The sequence below is a fragment of the Hordeum vulgare genome, chromosome 3H (genome assembly GCF_904849725.1).
Source record: "Hordeum vulgare subsp. vulgare chromosome 3H, MorexV3_pseudomolecules_assembly, whole genome shotgun sequence".
Lineage (NCBI taxonomy): Eukaryota > Viridiplantae > Streptophyta > Magnoliopsida > Poales > Poaceae > Hordeum > Hordeum vulgare.
This window is the reverse complement of record NC_058520.1, coordinates 53881874-53907255: the sequence shown is the minus strand read 5'-3', so window position 1 is coordinate 53907255 and position 25382 is coordinate 53881874. Positions and strand designations below refer to the sequence as shown.

General features: G+C 52.8%; 2 protein-coding genes across 5 annotated transcripts; both read left to right on the top strand.

The window, feature by feature from the left end:
• Positions 1 to 16636: 16636 nt before the first annotated feature.
• On the top strand, positions 16637 to 20392 carry LOC123442942 (F-box protein At2g05970-like). 4 transcript variants are annotated; one of them, XM_045119136.1, is made up of 3 exons: positions 16637 to 16956; positions 18305 to 18366; positions 19094 to 20392. In XM_045119136.1, the coding sequence occupies exons 2-3, from the start codon at positions 18347 to 18349 to the stop codon at positions 20160 to 20162; spliced, it is 1089 nt and encodes a 362-aa protein (XP_044975071.1). In that variant the 5' UTR covers positions 16637 to 16956; positions 18305 to 18346; the 3' UTR covers positions 20163 to 20392. The 4 variants fall into 4 exon arrangements, with proteins under 4 accessions (XP_044975071.1, XP_044975068.1, XP_044975070.1 ...); XM_045119133.1 differs by having other exon boundaries at positions 16637 to 16977; XM_045119135.1 differs by having other exon boundaries at positions 16637 to 16977; positions 18237 to 18366.
• Positions 20393 to 20685: 293 nt separating this feature from the next.
• Positions 20686 to 21754, top strand: LOC123442941. Its single transcript, XM_045119132.1, has one exon. The coding sequence runs from the start codon at positions 20890 to 20892 to the stop codon at positions 21430 to 21432; it is 543 nt and encodes a 180-aa protein (XP_044975067.1). The 5' UTR covers positions 20686 to 20889; the 3' UTR covers positions 21433 to 21754.
• The last annotated feature ends 3628 nt before the right edge of the window (positions 21755 to 25382 follow it).

Genomic DNA, 25382 nt, shown 5'->3' with positions numbered 1-25382 from the left:
CAGATATAATGTTCATGCTCAACGCAGCACTAACTAACAATTATTCAAGTTCATAACTAATCCTGATGGTAATTGAAGTGAAACTGTGTCGACGGCGATTGCATCAACCTTGGAACCATTTCCTACGCGCATCGTCACTTCATCTTTCGCCAGCCTTCGCCTATTCCGCAGTTCCTGTTTCGAGTTGCAAATATGAGCAAGAGAACCGGTATCGAATACCCAGGAACTACTACGAGAGCCGGTTAAGTACACATCAATAACATGTATATCAAATATACCTGATTTTTCTTTGGCCGCCTTCTTATCAGCCAGATACTTGGGGCAGTTGCGCTTCGAGTGACCCATACCCTTGCAATAGTAGCACTCTGTTTCAGGCTTACGTCCAGCTTTGGGTTTCTTCGTCGGATTGGCAACAGGCTTACCGCTCTTCTTCGAATTACCCTTCTTGCCTTTACCGTTTCTCTTGAAACTACTGGTCTTATTCACCATCAACACTTGATGCTCTTTACGGAGTTTAGACTCTGCGACTTTCAACATCGCAAACAACTCGCCGGGTGACTTGTTCATCCCTTGCATGTTGTAGTTCAACACAAAGCCCTTATAGCTTGGCGGCAGTGATTGAAGAATTCTGTCAGTGATAGCCTCTTGCGGGAGTTCAATCCCCAGCTCAGCTAGACGGTTTGAGTAACCAGACATTTTGAGCACATGTTCACTGACAGACGAATTCTCCTCCATCTTGCAAGCATAGAATTTATCGGAGGTCTCATACCTCTTGATCTGGGCGTTCTTCCGAAAGATAAACTTCAACTCCTGGAACATCTCATATGCTCCATGACGCTCAAAGCGACGTTGAAGTCCCGGCTCTAAGCCATACAAGACTGCACATTGAACTATTGAGTAGTCCTCCTTACGTGTTAACCAAGCGTTCTTAACATCGTGGTCTGCCGTAGCGGGTGGTTCATCTCCTAGCGCAGCATCAAGGACATAATCCTTCTTCCTAGCTTGTAGGATCAACTTAAGATTACGAGCCCAGTCTACAAAGTTGCTTCCATCATCTTTCAACTTAGCTTTCTCTAGGAACGTATTAAAATTCAGGGTGACTGTCGCGCGAGCCATGATCTACAACACAAATATATTCAAAGTGGACTTAGACTATGTTCAAGATAATTAGAGTTTAACTTAATCAAATTACTTGCTAAACTCCCACTCAAAAAGTACATCTCTCTACTCATTTGAGTGGTTCATGACCCACTTACACTAGCTCAAGTCCGATCATCACGTGAGTTGAGTATAGTTTCAGTGGTAAGCATCCCTATGCTAATCATATCAACTATATGATTCATGATCGACCTTTCAGTCTCATGTGTTCCGAGGCCATGTCTGCACATGCTAGGCTCGTCAAGCTTAACCCGAGTGTTCCGCGTGTGCAACTGTTTTACACCCGTTGTATGTGAACGTTGAGTCTATCACACCCGATCATCACGTGGTGTCTCAAAACAACGAACTGTAGCAACGGTGCACAGTCGAGGAGAACACAATTTGGTCTTGAAATTTTAGTGAGAGATCACCTCATAATGCTACCGTCGTTCTAAGCAAAATAAGGTGCATAAAAGGATTAACATCACATGCAATTCATAAGTAACATGATATGGCCATCATCACATGCTCCTTGATCTCCATCACCAAAGCACCGGCACGATCTTCTTGTCACCGGCGCCACACCATGATCTCCATCAACGTGTCGCCATCGGGGTTGTCGTGCTACTCATGCTATTACTACTGAAGCTACATCCTAGCAAAATAGTAAACACATCTGCAAGCACAAACGTTAGTTTAAAGACAACCCTATGGCTCCTGCCGGTTGCCGTACCATCGACGTGCAAGTCGATATTATCTATTACAACATGATCATCTCATACATCCAATATATCGCATCGCATCATTGGCCATATCACATCACAAGCATACCCTGCAAAAACAAGTTAGACGTCTCTAATTTGTTGTTGCATGTTTTACGTGGTGACCATGGGTATCTAGTAGGATCGCATCTTACTTACGCAAACACCACAACGGAGATATATGAATTGCTATTTAACCTTATCCAAGGACCTCCTCGGTCAAATCTGATTCAACTAAAGTTGGAGAAACCGACAATTGCCAGTCATCTTTGAGCAACGGAGTTACTCGTAGCGATGAAACCAGTCTCTCGTAAGCGTACGAGTAATGTCGGTCCAAGCCGCTTCAATCCAACAATACCGCTGAATCAAGAAAATACTAAGGAGGGCAGCAAGATACACATCACCGCCCACAAAAACTTTTGTGTTCTACTCGAGATTACATCTACGCATGAACCTAGCTCATGATGCCACTGTTGGGAACGTCGCATGGGAAACAAAAAATTTCCTACGTGCACGAAGACCTATCATGGTGATGTTCATTTACGAGAGGGGATTTCCGATCTACGTACCCTTGTAGATCGCACTGCAGAAGCGTTAGTGAATGCGGTTGATGTAGTGGAACGTCCTCACGTCCCTCGATCCGCCCCGCGAACCGTCCCACGAACCGTCCCGCGATCCTCCCACGATCTAGTGTCGAACGGACGGCACCTCCGCGTTCAGCACACGTACAGCTCGACGATGATCTCGGCCTTCTTGATCCAGCAAGAGAGACAGAGAGGTAGATAAGTTCTCCAGCAGTGTGACGGTGCTCCGGAGGTTGTGATGATCTAATCTCGGCAGGGATCCGCCCGAGCTCCGCAGAAACGCGATCTAGAGGTAAAACCGTGGAGTTATGTGGTCGCTCTGCCTTGGAAAAGTTGTCTCAAATCAGCCCTAATTGCTCCATATATATAGGAGGAGGGAGGGGAGGCTTGCCTTGAGGCTCAAGGAGCCCCAAGGGCTGTGCCACCAAGGGAGGAGGAGTCCTCCTCCAATCCTAGTCCAACTAGGATTGGAAAGTGGAGTCCTTCTCTCCTTTCCCACCTCCTTTTTTTTCTTTTCTCTTTGATTTTCTATCTATGGCGCATAGGGCCTTCTTGGGCTGTCCCACCAGCCCACCAAGGGCTGGTGCGCCACCCCCAAGGCCTATGGGCTTCCCCGGGGTGGTTTGCCCCCCCCCCCCGGTGAACACCCGGAACCCATTCGTCATTCCCGGTACATTCCCGGTAACTCCGAAAACCTTCTGGTAATCAAATGAGGTCATCCTATATATCAATCTTCGTTTCCGGACCATTCCGGAAACCCTCGTGACGTCTGTGATCTCATCCGGGAGTCCGAACAACATTCGGTAACCAACCATATAACTCAAATACGCATAAAACAACGTCGAACCTTAAGTGTGCAGACCCTGCGGGTTCGAGAACTATGTAGACATGACCCGAGTGACTCCTCGGTCAATATCAAATAGCGGGACCTGGATGCCCATATTGGATCCCACATATTCTACGAAGGTCTTATTTTTTGAACCTCAGTGCCAAGGATTCATATGATCTCGTATGTCATTCCCTTTGTCCTTCGGTATGTTACTTGCCCGAGATTCGATCGTCAGTATCCGCATACCTATTTCAATCTCGTTTACCGGAAAGTCTCTTTACTCGTTCCGTAATACAAGATCCCGCAACTTACACTAAGTTACATTGCTTGCAAGGCTTGTGTGTGATGTTGTATTACCGAGTGGGCCCCAAGATTCCTCTCCGTCACACGGAGTGACAAATCCCAGTCTCGATCCATACTAACTCAACGAAACACCTTCGGAGATACCTGTGGAGCAACTTTATAGTCACCCAGTTACGTTGTGACGTTTGATACACACAAAGCATTCCTCTGGTGTCAGTGAGTTTTATGATCTCATGGTCATAGGAACAAATACTTGACACGCAGAAAACAGTAGCAACAAAATGACACGATCAACATGCTACGTCTATTAGTTTGGGTCTAGTCCATCACGTGATTCTCCTAATGACGTGATCCAGTTATCAAGCAACAACACCTTGTACATAATCAGAAGACCCTGACTATCTTTGATCAACTGGCTAGCCAACTAGAGGCTTGCTAGGGACAGTGTTTTGTCTATGTATCCACACATGTATATAAGTCTTCATTCAATACAATTATAGCATGGATAATAAATGATTATCTTGATACAGGAATTATAATAATAACTATATTTATTATTACCTCTAGGGCATAATTCCAACACCTAGCGGCCAGGACCACGCAGAAGGATCTTCCTCGCATCGCCCTTCCGACTGGAGGGGCGAGGGAAGCCAAGACCGGCGCTCTCAGCGCCAGAGCGAGCACACTTCGGAGTGTGGGGATCTTCCCTCGCGAAGAACTCACGCCTCCGGCTCCCGAGGCGCCTCCCCTCTCGGCACCGGGGCTGGCGCCCCCGTCACCCAAGATGAGCGGGACGCCCACCGACGTATCATCGTCCTGGCCCAGTCAGCCCTCCTAGAGGAAGACGGACCCGTCGGTCCGGCATGCTTCGGCCCCCGGATCCGAGGGGAGCCGTTCTCCCGAGGTTTCACCCTGCCTCGGGATACGCCGAAATAAAACGGCACGGCCAAGCCAGAAGACTGGTTGATCGATTACACCACGGCCGTAGGCATCGCCAGGGACAACAAGCACGTAGCGGTTCGCTACGTGCCACTCATGTTGGCCGGCTCGGCCCGGACTTGGCTTAACAGCCTCCCGGCCGGCAGTGTCAACTCCTGGGTGGACTTCGAGGAGGCGTTCGTCCGCAACTTCACTGGCACCTACAAGCGCCCTGGCCGGCCCCGCGAGCTGGCCATGTGCGTCCAGAAGGCCGACGAACCCCTTCGCGACTACGTCACCCGGTGGACTGAGCTTTGCAACTCCTGCGAGGGGGTGCATGAGGTACAAGCCATCCAGTACTTCATTGACGGATGCCGAGACGGCACCCTCCTCAAGCACAAGCTCATGTGCACTGAGCCCACCTCTTTGGCGGTGATCATGGCCAAGGCGGACAAGTACGCCATGGCCGACTCTGCAATGTGCATCAAGGTGACCGCCTTGGACAAGGTCGTGCCCACGCCGGCTACTCCCAAGCCGGCTCGGGACAACCGAGGCGGACAGAACAACTACAAGCGCAAGGCGGATCAGATGGATCCCTGCTCCAACAACAAGCTGGTGGCCAATGTGGAGGGTGAGGCGTCGGTTTCTCAAGACGGCCCTCCATGAAAGCGTCCCAATCGGGGCAACCCCAACTGGCTGCCCAGGCAGTCCCTCGAGCAGCTGCTCGACGCCCCCTGCAAAATACATTCTGGGGCGACGCCGTCTACCCATACCCTTCGACAGTGCAGCGTCGCATGCCGGCTGTCGCAAGGGGATGGCATGCCGGCTCCTCCGGGTGCGCAGGCGGCGCCCCGTGCACCGGCTCCCAACCACGCTCCGCTTCCGCCGCCACCGCCTCGCGATGACGGTCCTCACCCAGACAACTATCCTCATCAAGACGGAGCGTTCGTTGTTTTCACCAGCGAAGGCGACGACAAACACAGCCTGCGCCAAAGACGGCGCTAGGTAAACACCACTGTCCCCCCGGTTCCCCAGTACATGCATTGGTCTGACAAACCAATCACATGGAGCCGGGTGGACCATCCTGCGGTGATGCCCAACCCGGGATCATACGCACTCGTCCTCGACCCCACGTTCGCTTCCAAAAGGCTCACCTGTCAATTATCCCGGGTGCTGGTCGATGGCGGCAGCAGCATCAACATCCTCTACCTCGACACTCTCCTCGAGCTTGGGCTCAAGGAGACGGACGTCCTGTCAACCAGCACCGTCTGCCATGGCCTCGTGCCTGGGCAGTCATGCTCGCCCATCGGCAAGATCCAGCTGGACGTCCTCTTCGGCGACAAGGCCCACTTCCGCCGAGAGTCCATATGGTTGGAGGTAGTGGACCTCAGTAGCCCGTATCACGCGTTGTTGGGAAGACCGGCTCTGGCCAAGTTCATGGCTATTCCGCATTACGCCTACCTGAAAATGAAGATGTCGGGTCCCAAAGGCATCATCACTGTTGTTGGCGACTACAAGAAGTCGCTCGAGTGTGCCCAAGATAGCAGCCGCCTCACCGACACCTTGGTGATTGCTGAGGAGAAGGGGCAGATCAACCGGCTCGTGGCCCAGGCTACTGAGCAGCCGACGATTCCTTCTCCTCCATCCCAATCGGCTGGCGAGGGCTCTTTCAAGCCGGGTAAAGAGACCAAGCAGGTCCCACTCGACCCTGCCAACCCGAAGCAGTGCGTCACCATCGGGGCTGGCCTCAGCCCCAAATAGGAAGGCGAGCTCGTCGACTTCCTCCGTGAGAATCGGGACATCTTTGCATGGTCCCCCAAGGACATGCCAGGTGTTCCGAGGAAGTACGCCGAGCACAAACTTCACGTGCGACCGGATGCAAAGCCGGTGAAACAACCTTTGTACCGCTTCGCCGAGGGGAAGCGATGCACAATCGGAGAAGAGATCACCCGGCTCCTTGCAGCCGGCTTCATCATGGAGGTTTTCCACCCGGACTGGCTGGCGAACCCAGTCCTGGTGCTGAAGAAGAAACATGGCGAATGTGTATCGACTACACTAGCCTGAATAAGGCCTGTCCGAAAGACCCTTTCGCGTTGCCTAGGACAGATCAAGTGATCGACTCCACTGCAGGCTGCGAACTATTGTCGTTTCTTGATGCTTATTCGGGCTACCATCAAATCAAGCTCGATCCAGCTGATCGCCTGAAGACCTCCTTCATCACCCCCTTTCGGGGCCTACTACTACACCACCATGACGTTCGGTCTGAAGAACGCAGGTGCGACATTCCAACGCTGCATGCAGCAGTGCCTACTGCCACAGATTGGCAGGAACATCCACGTCTATGTGGATGACATCGTCGTCAAGACGAAGCAGCACTTCAGCCTCCTCGACGACCTACGGGAGACATTCGCCAATATGCGTGAATACAAGATCCGGCTCAACCCTAAGAAGTGTGTCTTCGGGGTCCCAGGCGGCAAATTCTTGGGGTTCTTCGTGTCCGCCCGCGGCATCGAAGTGAACCCTGAGAAGATCAGCACCATCGAGCGGATGGTGCGGCTGGCTCGGATCCTCGACGTCCAGAAGTTCGCCGACTGCTTGGCATCCCTCAGCCGGTTCGTCAGTCGGCTTGGCGAGAAGGCACTTCCACTCTACCAGCTCATGAAGAAGACAACAAAGTTCGAGTGGAACGACCAGGCGTACGAAGCCTTCCGCGACCTCAAGCAGGTAATTTCGAGCCTGCCAATCTTGGCAGCCCCATCTGAAAGGGAACCCATACTCATATACATTGCGGCGATCACTCGCGTGGTCAGTGTAGTGTTGGTAGTTCAGCATAAAGAGGAAGGCAAGGCCCTGTCAGTGCAGCGCCCTATCTACTACCTTAGCGAGGTCTTGTCCGCCTCTAAGCAGAACTACCCTCATTAACAGAAAATGTGTTATGGTGTTTACCTCGCCGCAAAGAAATTGAAACAATACTTCCAAGAGCATGCCATCACTGTGGTGAGCACTGCTCCGCTTTCAGAGATCATGGGTAACCGTGATGCCACGGGCAAAATTGCCAAATGGTCCATCGCCATTGCGGACCATGATATTCGGTACGAGCCTCGCACCGCCATCAAATCACAGGTGGTGGCCGACTTCTTAGTCGACTGGGCCGAGACCCAGTTCGAGCCACCGCCTCCAGACTCCACGCATTGGCGGATGCACTTCGACGGCTCGAAGATGCAGACAGGGCTGGGAGCCGGCATCATCTTGACGTCTCCGAAAGGGGACCAGCTCAAGTACGCTCTCCAGATCCATTTCGCTGCCTCCAACAACGTCACCGAGTATGAAGCACTGGCTCATGGCCTCCGGCTTGCCAAGGAGATCGGCATCCGGCGGCTCATATGCTTCGGCGATTCAGACTTGGTGGTGCAGCAGGTCTCTGGCGAATGGGACGCCAGGGACGCCAACATGGCGAGCTACTGCTTCCTCATCCAGCAGCTCAGCGGCCCCTTCGAGGGATGTGAGTTCCACCATGTTCGCAGGGCGGAAAATGAGGCGGCCGATACACTGGCGAAAATCGGCTCCACGAGACAGGCCATTCCAGCCGGCGTCTCCCTTGAGCAACTCCACAAGCTGTCTATCAAGCCGTCTCCCGAGTCGGCATCAATCTTTGTACCGGCCGACTCTATGATACAAGCGCCGCCGGCTCTGCCAGTTACGCCGGCTGCGGACCCCACGCCGGCTGCACCGACAGCACCGGCTCCAAATGCGGCACCGACTGAGTCTACGGTGCAAGCGCCGTCGGCTCCACCAACTACGCCGGCTTCGGATCCTATTCCGGCTCCATTGGTCCAACCGACTCCAATAGTGGCACCGGCTACAACGACAACCCCGGCTCTGTCCGGGCTCGAATCCTCCCAGTGGGTGGACGTCATGGAGATAGACGGTGAGCCGGCTGCAGTAATAACACCAGAGACACCATCAAGCTCGAGGGCTGCAGAAGCTTCCAACAGTCAAGACGAAGCAGAGGCGACCATTGTGTCGGCTCCATCATGGGATCAAGCCATTCTTGCCTTCCTTCTTCGCGGCGAACTTCCTCAGAACGAGGCGGAGACGAGACAGATCCAGCGCAGGTCTGCTGCCTACGCCATCATCAATCGCGAACTGGTGCGATGCAGCACGACCGGCGTGTTCCAGCGCTGCGTCGAATCAGAAAAAGGGCAGGAGATCCTCAGAGACATCCACCAGGGGGAGTGTGGGCATCATGCCGCCTCCAGAACCCTGGTGGCCAAAGCATTCCGCCATGGATTCTACTGACCCACGAACCTCGAGGAGGCCGTGGATCTGGTGGACAAATGCGAAGGCTGCCAACGCTTCAGTGCACAAAGCCACATGCCGCCTTCAGCATTGAAAACCATTCCCTTATCATGGTCATTCGCCGTCTGGGGACTGGACATGGTTGGGCCCTTCAAGACGACTCGCGGAGGGATGACACATCTTTTGGTAGCCGTCGACAAGTTCACCAAGTGGATCGAAGCCAGACCTATCAAGAAGCTTGACGGCCCCATTGCTGTCAGGTTCATCACACGCATCTCTGTCCGATATGGCGTTCCCCACAGCATCATCACCGACAATGGCACCAACTTCGCCAAGGGCGCCCTGGCGCTCTACTGTTCCAAGGTAGGCACCCGGCTCGACTTGGCCTCAGTGGCACACCCTCAGTCAAACGGCCAAGCAGAGAGGGCCAACGGCCTAATCCTAGCCGGCATCAAGCCAAGGTTGGTGGCACCACTAGCCAGGTCAGCCGGCTGCTGGATTGAAGAACTGCCGGCTGTGCTATGGAGCCTCCGCACCACGCCCAACTGGTCGACCGGCTTCACTCCATTCTTTCTGGTATATGGGTCTGAGGCTATTATCCCCACAGATGTCGAGTTCGACTCGCCTCGGGTCACCCTATACATAGAAACGGAGGCGAAGGAGGCCAGAGAATACGGTGTGGATCTCCTCGAAGAAGCAAGGGACTTGGCTTTGAGCCGGACGGCCATCTACCAACAGAAGCTGAGATACTACCACAGCAAAAAGATCAGGCCTCTCTCTTTCAGGGAGGGAGACTTGGTCCTCATAAGAATCCAGCGCACTTCCGGCCAGCACAAGCTCTCATCCCCCTGGGAGGGACCCTTCATCATCAGTAGGGCGCTGCACAACAACGCTTACTACCTGATTGACGCCCAGAAGCCAAGGAAGCGCAAGAGGGACGACTCCGGCCAAGAAACGGAACGCCCATGGAACGCGGCGTTGATTCGCCCATTCTATTGCTAAAAGGCAGAAGTCAAGCAAAGGAAAGAGCATGCACATGTATTTTCCTCCCTCTTCAGGGAACAACGAAGGCAATAAAAAGAGCATGCTCCATGTTTCTTTTTATTGAGAGTTCTCACTCACTGTACGGGCTACACTGCGTACCACCTCTTGCTGGCTTAATCAAGCCCGGAGGCTACACAACGCGGCCCCTTGCTGGCTTTAACAGGCTCGGGGGCTCGCTAGCCGCCTGGACGGCCCACCCTTGTAAATGGACACATAGTGTACCGGCTGATCCCTCGTCCCTCGCTCGAGCCTGCGGGCTGGCTCCGGTCACTCGGTTCGCGAGGTGACGCCAGGTCAGGTCGAATACATGCAAAGTCCGGCTAAACTTGGGTCGCCGGCTCAGGCTGGCTCGATCATATATACGATCTCATTCAAGACTCAAGACGGCCTCCGATTGCCGGGAACAACAAATGCGATAAAAAGAGCATGCTCCATGTTTCTTCTTGCTCGGAGTTTTCACTCAGTGTACGGGCTACACCGCGTACCACCTCTTGCTGGCTTAATCAAGCTCGGAGGCTACGCAACGCGGCCCCTTCCTGGCTTTAAACAAGCTCGGGGGCTCGCTAGCCGCTCGGACGGTCCACCCCTGTAAATGGACACATAGTGTACCGGCTGATCCCTGGTCCTTCATACGAGCTTGCGGGCTGGCTCCGGTCGCCTGGCTTGTGAGGTGATGCCAGGTCAGGTCGAATACATGCAAAGTCCGGCTACACTTGGGACGACCAGCTCGAGTTGGCTCATTCAAGCCGGCCTGTGATTGGCTTATGTCGTTCTTTATGTCTTGATGGCTTCGGATAAGAGAAGTCAACCAGGAATCAAAAGATGGGATCATAAGACAACAAGCTTGGTGACGAATATAATGCTGAATATATACATTCAAGCATTGGCCCACAACCCACGTTCGTTACATCCCTCTGGGGTAGAACCAAAAAGACGGAAGGACACCGGTTACGGGACAACGGCCTCAGTGGTCGTCTCGGCCGCTGCTCCTGATGTGGTGGCATCACCACCTCCGGCTCCTCTCGAGGTGGTTGCACCGTCTCCCCCGCTAAGACCCCCGGCTCCGCCAATCCCGGAGTCGGCATACGCCGCACCGCTGGAGGCAGCAGCTCGGACCGCTTCGTCGGAGCTGCCGTCGGTGTCATAGGGCTGAAGGTCGTGCAGATCTTCAGCGATCACACCGCCATCTTCACCCCGCTCCAAGACGAAGTCATCCCAGGCTGCGTACTCGGCGATGGCGCTGGCTCTCACACGGAGCTCCTCCTCCATGCCTTGCAGCTCCGCCTCTGAGCCGTCGCGCTGGGCAGCCAGCTTACCCAAGTTCAGGTTCCGATACCATGACTTGGCCAAGCGTAGGGCCATATAAGCCCCAGACCGCGCTGCGGAGGCACGCCAGGCGTCCAGGCGCTCTCCACCCACTGCGAGCTAGCGGGCAAGCCGGCTCATGGACGCCGACTCCACGCCCTCCGGCCACAGGGCCGCCACCATCGACGAACCTGCAACCTGGAGCTGAGCCATAGACTCGCCCAGGGCGTGCAGGCGGGCACGAAGGCCCACCCCGATCTACTCCACGCTCCAGCCGGAGGTAGTGTCTACCTCCTGCCCGGCCGCGCGGCGCTCCTCACGGCACACCTCAATGACGGTGTCGGCTGCGATCTGGGTCTCGGGAAAGAGATCTGGAGTAACGGCAACCAGGACGTAAGAACACAGCAAGAGGAGGAGACGGAAAAAGACCAAACAGAAAACAAGGAAAAGAGACCCACGATGGAAGGCGATGTCTGTCTCCCGAGATACCTCGAGGACCTCGCGCTCCCGCACCTTACTCGCATGAGTAAGGCGGGCGACTTCCTCCTGGAGGGTCGCAGCAGACTCCAGAGCCTTGGCCAGCTGCGTCTGCTTCTGGGCAAGGGCTTCATCCTTCTCCCTAAAGGCGGCGTCCTTGAGGTCCACCTCCTTAAGGTGAAGCGACGCGAGGCGGTCCACGTCGGTAGAGTAGGAGGCCTCCTTCTCCTGCAGCATGGCCCGCAACCGCTCCAACTCGACCCGGCCAGCCGCCTCGAGCTCCTTCTTCTCCGCCTGAAGAAGATCCAGCTGCTCTTGGAGCCAGCCGATGGTGTTACGCAGGGCATCACGCTCCGCGGCAACCTCGCCCAGCCGGGCTTCAAGCTCGGCAATCCGGCTATCAGCCCCCAGGTGCTGGTCCCGTAGCTCGTTGTATGCCTGCACCCGAGCATCGTAAAGCGCCTGCCAAAGGGGATAGAAAGGGAACATGATTAAGATTCAACCTGGTTAACAGCCTAACCAGCCCGATTCTCGGGGGCTACATCCAGTGGGTGCGCTTGCGCGCCCCCACTGAAGAAAACTGTGCAGGGAAAAAGGTCGCCAAGAGATTCGGACCGGTTGGCAATCAACCCGCCCGATTCTTGGGGGCTACACCCAGTGGGTGCGCTGTCGCGCCCCCACTAACGCCAAGAGAAGAGAAAAAAGTACAAAGAAAAACCAAAGAAGGCAATGCCTACCTGGGTGCGGGCTTCGAGGCGCTCCATGTCGCCGCATACCACGCGGGGCGACTGCTCCACCTTCGACCGGCTGCTGATAAACATCGTCACCAGCTCTAGTACGCCGGAAAGAACGGTGCCGGCGGGCAGTTGCAGGCGGGCCAAGTTCGCTGCCCGCCATGTCTTCATGGGCCGGATCCCAGCCCGGCCCCCGGCCCTTGGCGCAACAAGGCCGTGTTGGGGAACGACGATGGCGCCGGCTCCTGGTGCCGGCGCGACAACCGGCTCGGGCGTCGTCCCAACCGGCGCTACCTCCCTCGCAGGAGGCGGATGGGCCACGTCCGGCGCATCCATGGTCGCCCCTGGGGCATCAGGGGTCGCGTCCAGCGCTGTCAGGTCCAGCTCCGGCACGTCAGGAGCCGCCTCGGCCCTGGGAGAAATATGGATCGTCTCGAGGTCCACCTGCTCCGAGGCTGCCGGTTCAGATGGCTGGGCCCCTTCGGTCCTTGGGGCCGGCCTGGAGGCGGCCTCGCTAGCTGGCTCCTCCGCACGGGCATGTGCGGAGGGGTCATGTCTAGCCTTCGCACGCTTCTCCGCCGGCCTCTCAACCCGGCTGGGGCGAGGCTGGCCCACGGCGGCCTTCCTCACAGTCGCGTCCCACCGGCGCTTGGACTCTATCTCGAGCTCCCTCTCGGCAGCATCAGCCGCTGCCCAGCCGGCTCGTTCGGCTGCGGAGGCGGTGTCTTCATCCGCATCCTCCACCTCACTGTCAAGAAAAGCTCCTTAGGAACAAAGCTCATCTCAAGATGGGGAAAGGAAAAGAGGAGGAAACCATACCCTGCAACTACCGGGACCTGCCTCCGGCCATCACCACGGCGCCTCTTGGCGCCGCATGCTCGCTGCCCGGCTGGAGGACTCGGCGCCGGTCGCTTAGAGGCCGACCGGAAAGCTGTGGCACCCTTGCCCTTCTTCCCGGCTGCCTCATCAGCAGCGGTCGCTCCGCCACCTTGACGCCGGCCACGCGTTAGTAGTGGGCTGGTGACCTCCTCCACCTCATCGGAGTCTTCCTCGAAGGTTGCATCAGAACAGAATGAGGCTACCTCGTCGTCGTCCGTCTAGTGTGCTACGGCGTGCCGCGTGTACTCACCAGACGACTCGGTCCCTTCCGACTCCAGGGGATCTTCCGAGCCGGCGGAGGAGTCTGAGCGGGGCTCCATCGCGCCCTCGTCCTCCATCTCGGAGGCGTCGGACACCTCCACATCAGGAGCAGGCTGACGGAGGGACCCGTGCAGGGTCTCGAACAGCTACAAAAAAGGAATTCAACCAAAGGCTCAGCAACACCACCGGCTTCAAGACAAAACAACAGAGAAGAATGGAGTAAGGTTACCATCGGAGGCGGGTGAGCCCTGTTGAACGGGGACATCCCCCATGTCCATTCCCCACTCTCATCCATGCGGGCGGTGGAGATCAGGTTCACCCTTCGCGCTACAGCACCCGGGGTAAACCTCTTGGTGGACAGCCGGCATGGATCAAGCCGGCCGCTCATCTGGCAGACCAGATGCGGTCACCTTTGCAGAGGCAGAATCTGGCGCACCACCATGGTGGCGAGAAGGTCGTGGCCGAGGAGACCGCTCTTCTCCAAGATGTCGAGGTGGGCACAGATAAGCGCCACCTCAGGATGCGGCCTGGGAGTCTTCGCATCCTAGTTTCGCCGCGTCGGGGGAGCGATGGCAAACGGGGGCATGTTGAGGGTGTCCTGGGCCGGGTCGACGCTCTTCACGTAGAAGAACCCCTTCTGCCAATGCTTGATGGAGTCTTACAGAGGCATCTGGGGGAAGCCGGACTTCAGGCAATGATGCACCAACGCGGCCCCGCACGGCGTCATGGGGCGCAGCCCCCTGAGCTTCTCCACCTCGGATTTCTCCATGTCGATGGACTGCTGCTTGAAGAAGAAGAGGCTGCGCCACAGATCGATGCGAGGCTCGATCCCCACGAAGCCCTCGCACAGGACCACGAAGGCGGCCAGCTGCAGTATGGCGTTCGACGCTAGATGATGCGGCTGCAGGCCAAAGAACTGGAGCCATTTGGCGAAGAAGGAGCTAGCCGGGAGCCCGAAGCCCCGGTAGAAGTGCTCGACGAAGACCACGACCTCTCCCGCGGCGGGTGCGGGAGCGGTCTCGGAGTTGGGCAGGCGCACCAAAACTTGGGAGGCCGGGGGCAGCAGGCGATGGTGACGAAGTGCTTCGATGTGCCCCTCATCGACGTCGCTGCCCAGCCAGGCCCCCTGCAAGGACGCCTTCTGCGCCGACGACTTCTTCGAGGAGGAACCACTGGCCCTGGTTGCGGGTGGTGAGGCTCGAAGCGGTCGGCGAGGTCGCGACGGCGAAGAGGAAGAAGACGAAGGGCGCAAGCTCTTCTTCTCAGGACGCAAGGAGGAAGAGAGCGCGGATGCGGGGCGAGAAGAGGGGGCGAATGGCCTCCTCGAAACCCTCGCGTCCCATTTAAACCCCCACGAAGCGTCATGGGGAGGGGATCCGGTGCGCACCGGGCCCCATTAATCCCGTGTATTACGGGCGGTAACGCTCCCCTAAGCCCAACCGCCGCGGAGTAAATCCGCAGAGGATCTCCCGCGCGGAGGCCGAGGGGGCGTCGTGGCGGGACCCCGGGGCCCAGGCCCGATCCCGTCAGCAGTAATCGCCATCATTACGCCAGGCGGGGCCTGGCACATGGCGTTCTCCGGGCCAGTCACGACTGGACCGAGGCGTCGCTCCGAAGCCACCCGGTTTCGAAGCCGGCGTCATTCGCCGCGAATAACAGCCAAAATATCAAGACAAATCAACAAGCCGGTGAGGCCGCCCGCCCGCAGGCGGCAGACCTCGCCAGCTTCGGGGACTACTGTCGGGGGGATAACCCCGGGGTAGGCTCATCAAGCCTGTTCCTTCATTTCCGGCCCAATGGACATTGAACGTATGAAGATTCCCAAGGCCCAAGTCTTCTCGCCGGCTAGGCATCACGTGCCGGCTGGAGGACGAGGCGGCCACCTTTCTGGCCGACCAGGCAACCCCTGCCGGCTAGAATCCAGGCGACATCTCCTTCAGAGCCGGCCTGGTCCCGCCAGACCGGACTGGGGAGGAGGCGGCCACGCTCAAGCCGGCTGGCCAAGCAGGCTAGCCGACCGAGGATCACAAGTCATATCAGATCGTATGTCAGGAAGAGACCTCACGATTAAAGGTAGCTACGCGTCAGCAAAGGTACAAGATCAGGGCGCCCGGCAGGTACGAGCGTCGGCGGCCACGCCGCTGACCTACCCCGGCTCTGATCCATCACCTAGCATAGTGTCGAACCGTCACACTCCCACTCCATTACTGCACTCGGCGTGGGGAACAGTGGAGGCGGTCGTACTACCTGCCCATGAAGAATCTCGCGGGGCGACGCTTGACGTACAACGCGTGCTCAGCGTCAACCTTACGCGAGAGCCTCATTGGCCAGCCGGCGGGTCCCACATGCAATCGGGACCATGCAGCCGGCGGGCCCCTCATCGACAAGACATGACCCTTGTGGGCCCCTGGCCAGCTGGCGAAGCAGCCATCCGGGTCCCACGCTTGTACCCTTTATCCATATTGTAGGACGGTGAGTTCGTCTATAAAACCCCCCGGTCGCCTCCCATGCAAGCAGGCCGATCCTTCACCAGTCATTCAGCACAACACATTCACCAACCACAGAGAGAGAGGCAGAGACGAGCCGGCTGCTCCCCTCTTCCTCCTCCCCACACAGCTCCAGGAGCGACATTGTACTCTGTTCCTATACATCAAACACTCGAGCAGGATTATGGGTATTATCTCTACGGAGAGCCCTGAACCTGGGTACATCGTGCGTCCCATGCGTGTATCAACCTTGTTCCGAGCGTCCACCTTTGTCCCTTCGGTTCTTATCAACTTTAGCCTACATATGACATATGTTGTAAGTATTCATCGACACATTCAAACATATGAACATATACTCATCTTTATAAGGCACACATCCACATCATATCCTATGAAACCTTTTGAAAAACTAAGGCATCACGTCATTTTAAAACGTTTTCTTTCATTGAGCGGATATTACCGAAAAGCCCAAAACAGTTTTCAGAAAAATGAAAGCAAAGTGTCAAAGTTTAGGACTTGATGGCCTCCCTGTTTCAAAAGATCAGCGTGTGGGATATAGCAAAATTATTACAGTGGAAAAACATTTACATAATGTGCCAGGTCATCCCTCCCAGACCGGCGACTCCTTGACGAGAACAACCCCGTCCGAGGAGCCTCCTCCCCCGCCACCATCCCCGCCCCTCGAATCCTCCTCCTCACAGTCCCCACTTCGCCCCGCACTGATCCTGGCGGGGGGCCGTCACGGCTGGCGGCTGCTGCATACGTGCTTCCCCCCACCCCATCCTCGCGACCCTGCACCGACTCGCGCCGCCGCTGCTTGAATCGAGGCCGTCGTCGAACCCTAGCCGCCGCCCGCCCGCCCCTCGATTCCTCTCCCTCCGACATCGACATCGGCGGCGGCGGAACGGAGACGAGATCCAGGCGGCGTCGTGCCGACTGGTACCTCTTCTTATCACGGCGGTGAGCTGAGGTTCCACGTCCTCATGTAGCTCCTATACGCGTGCTGTATCGATCGATTTCAAGTTCCGCCGGGGAGTTCTGCGTTTGATTCGGCGATTGAAGGATCCATCCTAGTTTTTCTTGTTCCGACCGGCGATTTCCGTGGTGTTCTTTTGGCGATTGATGGGCTGCTCCGAGGCCGTCTGGTTCTGATCGGCGACGGGAGGGGGGGGGGGGCGCGTTGATTTTTGGTGGGTTTTGGTAGGGTTTGGGGGCTATAGATTTTATCTTTTTCATTGATTTGATTGATCGTGCGTTGTTGGTGTGATTCCATGGCCCTTCCAACTTCCAAGGGCTGTATAACAAGGATTCTGTTGTTTAACAGAATATATCCTGTGGTCTTTCCAACTTCAAGGGAAGTGCATGAAAATCTGTTCGTTTCTACTCCCTCCGTTAGGACTTTCTAGAGATTTCAATGAGGGACTACTTATGGAGCAAAATGAGTGAATCTACGTTCTAAAGCATGTCTATATATATATCAGTTTGTTGTCTATAGTGGAATCTTTAAAAAGACTTATATTTAGGAATAGAGGGAGTAAGTTCCAAGGATAAGTGCAGTTTTAGGGCCTCTTTGATTCGTAGGATTCTAAAAACGTGGGAATAGGAAAAACATAGGATTGGCATGACATGGCCATCTCAATCCTACATGATTTTGGTTTTGTTTGATTGCATCATGGGAAAAACAAATGATTCTTTTAAAGAGGTTTGAGTGGATGGTAGAAATCCTATGTGAAGTAATACAAAGAAATCCTTAAAAAAAATTTCCTATGGGATTCAATCCTATGAATTTTTCTGAGGATTCTAATCCTTTGAATCAAAGGAGCCCTTAAACATCTCAAAGGAACAGCGTGCCATATTTTCCTATAGTAGTTTGCATCTTAGCTACAAATTTGAATAAACACTGAAGCCCTTGCTTAAATGCCGGAGATCTGATAATTGAGATTGCTGATAGTTAATGCCGCGGTTAATGCGGCGGTCGTACTTACTTATATGTACATATGCATTTGTTTCAGTTATAGTGTCCAGGAAATGTAGTACATGTAGGTCATATGTGGTTGGTGATCTGAGTTTACATTCTGCCGTGCAGCAGCATAAGTTTATATGTAGAGTGGAGGCTTTCTTTACTTTAGAGCTTCCGTGATAAATTATTGAATAGGCACTCTTCCCTGACTCCCTCATGTCTATTCATTTTGTATCTTATGTCTTTACTTGTGCTACAGTGTAACAGGATATGTTGTTCCTTTTCCGCCCATTGAATTCAGTTTATGATGTTTTGATGTCACTGCAGTTGAGTTTGGATCTCTACAGCAGTTGAAGTTATTGTATTAGCATGTCCACGAAGGAAACAAGGTACTATTAATCTATCATCACTTACGAGAATTTTTCGAACTATCGATTTGTGCATTCGCCATTCTGTTAGTTTAACCACATATGAAGTTCTACAGTCACTCAACGTAGTTATGAGGCATTCAAGTTTAGACCCGATCTTGAGATCAGTGGTGTTTAATCTGCTTGATCAGAATGAAGGTCTTAAAGCAGTGTACATACTATTGTTTTCTTCTGTGCTTCTGTTCACAGATTCTGACTTGACCACGTTTATCCTTGAGCTGGTAGTTTAATCAGCATATTGAACTGAACTGTAATACTATTATCTTATCAAGCAGCATTTAATCCTTATCAACATTCTCTGATTGATCTGATTCCCGTCACTGCTATTTCATGTTAGCTATTCTCTGGTGAATGGTCATTGTGAATAGTTTTGGATAGTTGTTTTCGTAAAACTAACCTGTAGGGTATCGTCCAACTTGTTTCACTAAGGATTAAGGTTTTCCCCATTGAACTTGGTTGTCTTATTTTACCCCCCTTTCCATTTATCACAACCCAAGATTAAATGAGCTTAATGGATGTATGTACTGATGTTATCTGTACATATCAGAAACTTCTGACTTGGACATGGCTAGCATGCCTTTGCTGTGAAACTATTTGAACGCTTCCACAAAGATGAAGCAAGAATCTGGTGTCTTTATTAGCATTTATGTCATGATGTACACTGATATGCATAAGTTATATTTTTCAGGCTTAAAGAAGTTAATTCTGTTGGGATGAAAGATTGGGCCAATATTCAGACTGATATTGGTGGTCTAATTATAAAGAAGCTTGGCATTCCTGACTACATCAGATTCCGTGCTGTATGCACCTCATGGAACCATATCTGCAAGGAAGTATCCAACCATCCAAGGGTGGACCCATGGCTGATGCTCCCCGCAAAGCCGCTTGATGGTGCTAAATTTTTTAGCTTACCTGAAAAAAAGAGTCAAACCATCCATATCCCGAGTGTTGCCACGATCTTTGGATCCATGTGGACTCCGGTTGGTTCATCCCATGGTTGGCTTATCTTCTTTAACCCGCCACAAGGAACCATCCAGCTGGTTAATCCCATCAGCAGCGCATCGTTCCAACTCCCATCAGTCGGGAGGAGGCACCTGTCCAAGGCCATGTTGCTTGACATGAGTGAGAGCAACTTCACTGTTGCTGTCATCTATCGCGACCAAAAAGGATACAAAGTGACACGCAAAGGAAGCAAAAGCTGGTCGTTTGTCGATTCGAAACACATTTTGGTGGATGTCTTCAAGCACAGAAGGCAACTTTACACCATTGATGTATATGGTACGGTCGAGGTGTGGGCAGAGCCTCCCCGTTCATGGCCAGATGAGGATTTCCCCCAGGTGGAACCGCATATGCACAACCTCGTCCACTACCAGCACCAGAAGTTCAATTGCCTGGTGGAGACTCCATCCGGCGACCTCATAAGGGTCAAGCGCCAGTCGCAGAACATGTTTGCGCTGTGGGTCCTCGACAGGGGGACCTCTACCTTCGAGATGACCAGCGACATTGGGGAATTCGCGCTGTTTGTCAGCCACTACAGCTCGTTCTGTTTTCCGGCCAAGGACCATCCGTACCTGAAGGCAAACTGCGTCTACTTCATCGACAGCTACAACAACCTGTGCGCGTTCAACCTCGAGCACGGGACCAAGGAGCTCGTAGAAGCCCTCGAAACCGCTGCCCCCACCCGCAGCCAGCAAGACGTTTACGGGCGCCACCCACGAGCAGAACCATTCCTATGGTTATACCCTTCGCTGAAATAGCTGAATGCGTGCGAAGCTGGAATTGCCGTGTACCTATATCCTAGAACACTGGTATGTAATAGCAGATCCCCAAACTTAAACCTCTGAATTCCCTAGTAACTAGTACTGGTATTGGACGTATTCCTGGTACTTTTACGACAAAACCATCTGGCTGAAGTTTGAGTTGGACAGCCGGTCGTATTCCTGGCGCTTTTGTGACAATACCATCTCGCTGAAGTTTGAATTGGACAGCCGGTCGTTGCGTGTGTTTGTTGTATATATATCTGCGACTGGCTTGTGCTTTTGGACAAAGTTTGTATTATACAGGTTGTGGGTTTGTCATTCTCCCTTCTTGTCCCAGGTGCCAGTGACACATGAGCAGCACATTTGCACGGAAAAAGTGTGCAGTCTCCCAGGAGTAATTTGATTTCTTTTGAATTTGGAAGTAACTTCCACCCGGTCAATAATTCAGAAGTTTAGCCATGAGCATCGAACGCGGTTGCCGAATCTCTCTGCTCCCCCCCCCCCCCCCCCCCGCCCCCCCCCACGATTTCCGAGCAGGTGCAGCCACTCAAGACACAACCCTATACATAACAAGGGAAGCCAACCCAACCACCGCATCCCGTGTCGAGCTCAAACCCAACGCGTCTAACACGTGCGTCACCCGTCCCCATTTCCACAGCCAGCGCAGCGGCCGCACCAGCTCGATCTCGCTCGCGACCGCCGTGCCTAACGCCGGCGCCCGCGCATGGAGGCAACCGCAACGTCCTACCCGGTGGCGCGGGACGCGCCGCCGCGGCCGGCGCCGCAGACGGCGCAGCTGGGCGGCGGCCCGGCGCCGCAGAGCGGCGGGTGGGCGCGCTGGGCGCTGTGGACCGTCGTGTTCCTCGTCCTCACCGCCAGCTTCGCGTGGGGCGTGTACCAGTCGCGGCACCGGCCGCGGAGCCTCGCCTTCGTCATCGCCACCTACTACCTCCTCGCCGTGCTCTACTGCTGCCTCGGGAAGCTGAGCCTCCTTCGCCGCGACGACCCGGCGGCGGCGCCCGAGCGGCGCCGGGTCAGGCTCGCCGTCTGGGTCGTCTCCGTGGCCTTCGCCAACGTCATCGCGGCGCGCGTCGCCGACTCGATGGAGGACCGGTGGCTCCGGATCGCCGTCTGGGTGATCCTCGCCGTCGGCATCGGCGTCGGCTTCTACTTCTTCTTCATCCGCGAGGGCGCCCGTGACCGCGAGGTCGCCGGACGGCGGCAGGAGACGGAGCTCCACCAGGTGTCCCCGGAGCAAAGGGTCTGAGCTCTCAGGTCAACTTTGCCATGTATGGGAATGCAAGTAGCAGTAGCCATTGCTTCGTTTTTTTTTAATTATGTACTCCGTATAAATTTTATTTTTGAAGCTTATTTTTCGGTAAACTGCTGTGTGGCTGTCAGTCGACACTCAACGACTGGCCAGGATTCTTTGACATCCTAGACGTGTGGGGCCGCAGAGCAACTGTCCCACATGTCAGTGACTCTAAGTCGCATCAGCCAATCTCAACGCCGTACACGTTGAAACAATTGTTTTCTTTTGCTGTAAAGTTTGACCGACGATTGTATCTATTCGACCACGTTTTTTTTTTTGGAATTGTTTGGTTTGCTTACCACATGTGTCATGCGGTATTCGGCCACGTCTTCGAACTGCTGATTTTGGTTGCATTCTCTGTTATAACGGGCCCGCAACACGGTGACATCGAGCAAATAGGAAAACTGTAATTCAACCTAAAAATACATTTTTTTTTCAATACATGCTTATCTCAAATGCACACCTCATGCGAATTTGGTTTAAAAAGATTTGGTGTGAGTTTTTTCTTTCTAAAATAGATGTGGCGTGTAGCGTTTGTAGCCACATCTTGCTTTTTTATTTGTGTGCGTGCGCGCGTGTATTGTGTTGTGAGGGAGGATGTCTCATCGATGTGCGATTTTACTCATTCTTTCAATGAAAGTTTGGAAGATCTATAGAGCGATGAACCCTTTTTCCAGAAAAAGAGACACTCTGCCCTTTTTAACCAATGTGGAATCAACGACTTATAAAGAATTATTTTTAGTTTATTATAAAATATTTTCTTAATGAAATTAAAACTATTAATTAAGAGTAAATACAAATGAAGAAATATCTTAAATCAGGGTTTTGTTCCGCTTTATATATAAAACATTAATCAAACAGAGTACACGGTCGAACTGCTGGAATTTTATTTATTTTCGGTCAGCCCAATAATAATTTCAGAAATTCATAATAAATCTTAGAGGCGTACGCAGCCCATTCTTGCAAGGCAAGAGGTGAAAAAGTTTAGTCTCACATTGCTAGTTTAGTGGGAGTTGGACCTTCTTATAAGGGAAGATGTTTCCACACATGTATGAGTTTGAGAACAAGAGAGATCGTACACGAGCGCTCCTCCTCCTCCGTCGCCCGACTCGTCACGACGCGCCGCGGGTTGCGGGAATGAGCCGAACTAAATTTTTGCCGCGCACGACTAGTATATGAAAGGTCCTGTCTGTTCGTTTCGTCTCCCTCGTTCTCTTCGGTTCCCGTCGCTGGCCTCTCGCCTCCTTCTCTAGCGCCTATAAAAGGGAGGTCGCTCCTCTTCAGAGATACGCATCAGAACTTCCTCTCGCCACCGGTTCCATTCTCTGTGCTGCTGCTACGTTATTCCCCATCCTGACTTGCGGCGTGCATCGTAGGTCGGGACAGTAGGCCTCCAAAACTTCGTCTCTTCGAGTCCTGTATGGGAGAAGGGCGATAAGGTTTTTGGGGAGCGCTCAACGCGACTACTGGCATTCATCACGAACATCGACGACCACTTTCCGGACGACGACTTCTTCCCCGACGCCGACCACCTCTTCGGTAACATGGCCACTGACAACGTCAACACGAACCCTACTGCTGCTGCTGCAACTCAATACGTGCTTGTGTTCCTTTCATTTGAGTTCTTACCGCAACTTCTTGGTCTAGTTTCTCTTCTAGATATGTTCAGTTTCTATTCATCTTTTGAGATGCCTTCTTGCGTGTGTAGAACGACTCTATATATGTTCTCTTCTAGATCATTTGTGCACATGTCTTTTGCCATCTCATCTTTATATTACCTGTCTTGTTTCATCTCTATTATGACAGTCATGTTTTATCTACCTTTTCTGTTAATAAAATCCTATGGTAAATTGCTCATATTTCCAACAACCCCAAAACCTTATTATAGGCAATTTACCCCGAGTGGTTTTGCTGCTTTCATGAGACCTCCTATGTTTGAGGGTATCCACTATAAGAGGTGGCGCGTGAGAGCCGTTCTATGGTTTCAAACCATGAGCTGCTATGACGCCACTCTTGGCAAACCTGAAGGAGATCATGATGGTCAACAGGAACAAGCTTTTCAGAAAATGGATACCCTGTTTAAAGCTGCTCTCTTGAGTGTTCTTGGTGAGAACATAGTTGATGCTTATGCGTCAATTGATAATGGAAAAGATATGTGGGATGCACTTGAGGCTAAGTTTGGGGTTTCGGATGCTGGCACTGAGCTGTACATCATGAAACAATTCTATGACTACATGATGACCGAAGAGCACTCCATGGTTGAGCAAGCTCACGAGATATAGTCATTTGCTAGAGAACTTGAGCACTTCAATTGTATGTTACCGGACAAGTTTGTTGTCGGAGGCATCATCACTAAGCTTCCTCCGTCGTGGAGGAACTTTGCTACCTTACTAAAGCATAAGAGGCAGGAGTTTTCCGTTTCGGATCTCATTGGTACTCTTGATGTGGAAGAAAAGACGAGAGCAGAAGACACACGTGCTCGAGGTATTGAGGGAGGATCTAGTGCCAATCTGGTACAAAACAAAAAATGCTAGCCCCACAATTTCAAGAACAAGGGCAAGTTTGATGGTAAGGGAAAGTTTGATGGGAAGAATAAGGCTTCGGAGCACACCAACTTCAGGAAGAAGACGGACAAGAAGAAATGTGTTTGTCATGTCTGCGAAGATCCTGATCATTGGGCACCCAACTTCCCTAACCGTTATGACAAGCGTCAACATGGAAAATGCGGCAAGACCGCTAATGTTGTCATTGGTGACACTGACGTGAAGGTTGTTGGGTATGGTATATCTCCCACTATCCTTTCAGTATGTCATTTCCCCGATTGGTTGATTGACACGGTTGCTAATATGCATTTATGCGGTGATATTTCCATGTTTTCGTCTTATCAGACCGCAGGGACTTCCACCGTGCTGATGGGCAACAGTTCAAGTGCTTTTGTTCGTGGTGTTGGCATGGTCGATCTGAAGTTTACTTCGTGGAAGATCGTGTGGCTGAAGAACGTGCATTATGTCCCCTCCGTTAGTAAAAATCTTGTTAGCGGATCTCTTCTGTGTAGAGATGGCTACAAGCTTGTCTTTGAGTCGAATAAATTTGTAATATCCAAGTATGGAACTTTTGTTCATAAAGGCTATAAGTTAGGAGGCTTGTTCCGCTTATCCTTGGCAGATGTTTGCAATAAAGTTGTCAATCATGTTTGCTACAATAGTGAATCAAATGTGTGGCATTCACGTCCGTGTCATGTTAATTTTGGTTGCATGTCACGACTAGCCAAATTGAACTTGATCCCTAGTTTCACCACCGTCAAGGGATCTAAGTGTCAAGTTTATGTGCAAGCCAAGCAACCTCGTAAGTCTCACACGACTGCCGAAATGAGAAACCTTGCACCACTAGAGCTCATACATTCAGATATATGTGAAAATGGATGGCATTTTGACAAAAGGTGGAAAGAAATATTTCATGACGTTAATTGATGACTCCACTAGATACTTCCAAGTGTATCTTATGAAATCTAAGGATGAGGCTTTGAACTATTCCAAGATCTATAAAGCTGAAGCTGAAAACCAACTTGATCGAAAGATCAAGAGGCTTAGGTCCGATCGTGGTGGAGAATATTTATCAAATGAATTAGATTCTTTCTGGGCAGAACATGGTATAATCCATGAGAGGATGCCTCCCTATTCACCTCAGTCAAATGAGGTAGCCAAAAGAAAGAACCATACCCTAACTGATTTGGTTAACGCCATGTTAGACACATCGGGTCTCTCCAAGGCATGGTGGGGGGAGGCGATATTGACTGCATGTCATGTCCTAAACCGAGTTCCCACAAAGAACAAAGAGATAACTGTTGGAATTATGCCCTAGAGGCAATAGTAAATATAGTTATTATTATAATTCCTGTATCAAGA